The following is a 4,264-nucleotide window of genomic DNA, read 5'->3' on the forward strand; positions in this document are numbered from 1 at the left end:
GTTATTAGCATGCAGGGTAACAAAAGGAGAGAAAAGCTGCATACAAACTGCATCTGGTGCCGGCAGTCACTGTTGGCTTAGCGAGGATTAACTAAGTGAATACACTTGATTTAGTTTGAATTCTCAGAGGTTTTAATCCGCTGTCGTTTATTATGAGATCAAAATATGTAAGTAAACACTGAGCCGGCTGTAAATCCACGTTTGATATATATACATATATCTATATATTTTTTTAATTCAATCCAGGTACTTATACATGATTTTATGTAGATTTTATATGAAGATAATGAGTGCAATTCCATCCTTTTCATCATTTGCTGCCTTTTTTAATTCAGTCACGACTCATGAGTCACTGTTACAACCCGCTTCTCTGGGGGAAAGGGAGCAACATAAAAGTGGGCAGAAATTTGGCAATAAAACTTAAACTGAACGAAAGAGGAAGAAAAGCCAAAAAGAAAAAGCAATGCTGTATATTTTAACAAATATATTTGTAAATGTAGGCTACTCAAACAGTATAATTTTCTTTTTTAAACAAAAGAGTTGAGTCATCTCATAAAAGTTTGGTTCTCCAACATTTAAAGGCAGTAAAAAAAACATTAAATTTTTTTTCAATGGCTGAAGACACTCATTCAAGTGTACTTATTAGCGTGAAGTAAAACAGAATGAAATAATACACAAAGTTTTCAAGTTTGTTTCATCCACAAAACGACCATTTGTACATCAGTTACTCACTGAGAGCTGAGTTTAACTTCAGGAAATAAACAGACTTCAGGAATCCTCTGAACAGAGATTTCAAAAAAGGCAAACATATCTTAGGATTTGGGGTAAACGGGGTCCACATTTAACAAAAGCAAAATATGATTATTGTACTGTTATATTTGACAGAGCAGCATGAGGGATTTACTGGGAGTAAAAGTGGGCGCTCTTGTGTGCGGTCCACTCACCGTTCCCGTAGATGTGGAAGGAGGGAGAGAGCTCTTTGGCAGCGATCCGGGCCAGTCGACACTCCTCCATGGCCTTCTGCGCCACTCCTTCAGCCGCCTCCGCCTTCCCACGAGCGTGGCTCATCCTGAACAGGACAGGCGGAAACGCCGCAGTCACACTCGGGCTATACAAAGGTTATTATTACTGAACTTCTGCCTCGTTTGGTCTCTGCTTTACCGTCATAAAATCACATCCAGGAAACACTTTAATCTTATTGAACTCAGATATTCTGTAAGCTGTAATATTCAGTTTTTATTTATCGATTAGTATGTCTTGTTTTAAAAGTTTTAGTGCGGGCAGAGAGGAAAATGGACTAGTGGTCAATTGAACTTCTTGATTTTCCCTATCCTATTACATTAAAACTTTTCTTTAAGTAAACAGATATTTTCTGAGTTGTTGCATGCTGTAAAAGCATGAATCAAATGCTAAAATCAATAACTTGTTTGTATGTAAGAGTTTTTGATTTGATTCATTTCTTTTTCATTTTAATTGAGTTTTGCAATTATTTTCTCTCTCTAGAACTACGCTCGCCAACATTAATGGCATCCTCCTCGGTTGAGCTGTAATATTAACTGTCTCAGTGCTGAACTGGCAGTAGATGCTTCCTTCTGTACGGTGATGTGGTTGGCAGATGCAGTTAAGAAAAGTAGTTCCTGCATGAAGCTGCTATTAACAAGGTCTGTTGATTATCTTGAGTAACCAGATCATGATTTCTGGAATGAGACAGTGCCAGACCGACATCTCTACAGCAGATATCTGCAACACTCAGCTTCTCACAGCAAAACTGATACAACAGTGATACTCAACTTACGGCCCACAGGCCAAAGCCCCCCACCCATCTTCTAATTCACAAGTATTAGTATATTTCAGTATTTTAGTATTAAAATAGAGCTTGTTGATCAAAAAAGTGCCAGAGACAGAGGTCCAAGCTCCAAGGTCCTAGAAACTTCCTAAAATCCTAGAAATGTCATATAAATTAAAGAAATATCCTAAAATCTTAGAACCTACCAAAAATCAGAGAATTGTCCTAAGATCCTGAAAACATCCTTAAATTCTTGAAGCATCCTAACATCTAAAAAATGCCCTAAAATCCTCAAAACAACCTCAAATCCAAGAAATGTCCTACAATCCTAAAACTTTCCAAAAATTAGAGAATTGTCCTAAAATCCTCAAAACATGCTTGAATCGTCGAAACCTCCTAATGTCTTAGAAATGCCCTAAAATCCAAGGAACTTCATAAAATCAGAGAATTGTCATCAGATCCTAAAAGCATCCTTAAATCTTAGAAATGTCCTAAAATCTTAGAAATGCCCTAAAATCGTCAAAACGTTCTAAAATCAAAGAAATATCCTAAAATTCTAGAACTTTCCAAAAATCTGAGAAATGTCCTTAAATCCTAAAAACATCTCTAAATATAAGAAACATCCTAAAATCCCAGAACCCTCTTAAAATTTGAGAAATGTCCTAAAACCCTGGAAACATGTATGGGGCTGCTGTGACTGGCCCCTGGCCTCCTGCTATTTTACAAAAGTGGCCCCTGGCAGAGCAGGTTGAGTATCTCTGCTGTAGATGGAGCAGGTGGGAGGTAAAGGACATAAAGTCCTAAGGGATCTAAAGTCGTCCTCCCTTCCTGCTGAGAGGGGACATGTTACCTGGACATGGCAATCTCCGCTTTCTGTTTGGAGATGTCCGCAGCCTTCTCCGCGGCCTCCACGGCGCGGTCCACCTTCTCCCGGATCTTGCTGGCCCTCAGTGGGATCAGGTTCTTGCGTTTCCCGCTCACCAGCACGTTCTGCTTGTACTTCCCCTCCTCCTTGGTGCCATCGGGGAAGGTGGTGCACCCGTACCCATGCCTCTTGTTCGCTGCCCATTCGCCTTCGTAACGCAGGCCGTCGGAGCGCCGGCTCACGCCCCAGCCGGCCCTCTGGTCGCTCCGCCACTCACCGGCGTACATCTCAGTGACAGTGGCGTCCACGGGGGCGCCCTGTTCGCTCTCGCTGGCGTTGGAGTGGATGTCCGATGCGGCGGAGCTGACGGTGCTCATGCCGGCCTCGCTGCAGAAGGAGCTCTGCTTGCTGAGCTGACTGGCCAACGAGCTTTTGGACTCAGAGCGCCGCAGCTTCAGGCCGCTCAGGATGGACTGCCGGAAGCGGCCTTTCCTCTTCCTCTGGCGCTCTGCTTCGCTCGGAGCCGTCAGGGCGAACCCACCCCGGCCCACAGGGCTCCCCGCCAGCCCGGCCACCACCCCGTCCGTTGGCGTGGTGGCGGTGCCGTCCTCCAACACAGCCGGAGGGCCGTGGCTGTGCTCGGAGCGGAGGGAGTTTATGGATGTTCGCAGCGGGAAGAGGATGACGGCCGCCATGCCGTACGGTACACTCTGCCGCACGCCATAGCCGTGACGCATCCCGCCCAGCCACTGACCTTGGTAGGTTCCTGAGAGATAAACAGATACACAGTCAGAGTCAGAGATGTCCTGTTTTAGGCAAACTGCGCCCAGATGTCCATAACCAACAATGCTTTTGTTCCTGGGCGTCCTAACAAAATGTGACATTAACCCTTAGGGCATTCAGCTACTCCATCTGTGCCCAGAGTACACTCTGTGCTGCAAGAGTGTGGTGCAGTCAACAACCAAACTGTTGATATATTTCTAAATGAACTAATAAACAAAAAATATAGAAATCAGTGTTTGGCAGCATATGTTTTAACCTTTAGGGACTGTTTGGTGCATTTTAGGCGCTTTTCATTCTTAATTTTTTGATAATTTTGGCTGTGTTCATGCATATGGCATTAATTTAGTCCAGACTGAAAGTGAAAAATCCTATTAATGTATATTTTTTATTGCCTTATTTAGGGCTGGGCGATAAAACGATAACGATATCTATTGTGAAATAACTTTTCCTCGACAGAATGTGGATAGAACGTATTCCAGCCATGTTTTTACAGACAACATGAACAGCCAATGATAATGAGAATAACACTGCGGAGAACCAAATGCAGTGAAGGACTTTGACTGTAGAACAGCTGAGTGTTTGACAGCCACAGCGCTGAAACAGACACATTTGCAGAGGTGAAAGTGACTTCTTTAGACTCTACAGACGACTTTGTGTTAGTTTCAGCTTCAATCAGACTTTGGATGAATTATTTAGAAACAGCAGGACGCATCGCTCCGTGTCTCATCCTGCTGAGCTCTCTTTATTATTACCAGGGGCAGATGTAATGTGTTGGGGGCCCGGGGCCACAAGCACATGAGCTTATTTTCAGCCTTTCTCTAACTGTGAAT

General features: G+C 43.4%; 1 protein-coding gene across 1 annotated transcript; it reads right to left on the minus strand.

Moving 5' to 3' along the window:
• Nucleotides 1–944: 944 nt before the first annotated feature.
• On the minus strand, nucleotides 945–3,417 carry LOC121964563 (junctophilin-3-like; the record flags this gene model as incomplete). The annotated part of the gene is made up of 2 exons (XM_042514766.1): nucleotides 945–1,069; nucleotides 2,637–3,417. Coding segments are annotated over 2 exons (906 nt in total), but the record flags the coding sequence as incomplete, so codon positions are not given.
• Nucleotides 3,418–4,264: the final 847 nt, after the last annotated feature.

This window comes from Plectropomus leopardus, unplaced genomic scaffold, assembly GCF_008729295.1.
Source record: "Plectropomus leopardus isolate mb unplaced genomic scaffold, YSFRI_Pleo_2.0 unplaced_scaffold16049, whole genome shotgun sequence".
NCBI classification, from domain to species: domain Eukaryota; kingdom Metazoa; phylum Chordata; class Actinopteri; order Perciformes; family Serranidae; genus Plectropomus; species Plectropomus leopardus.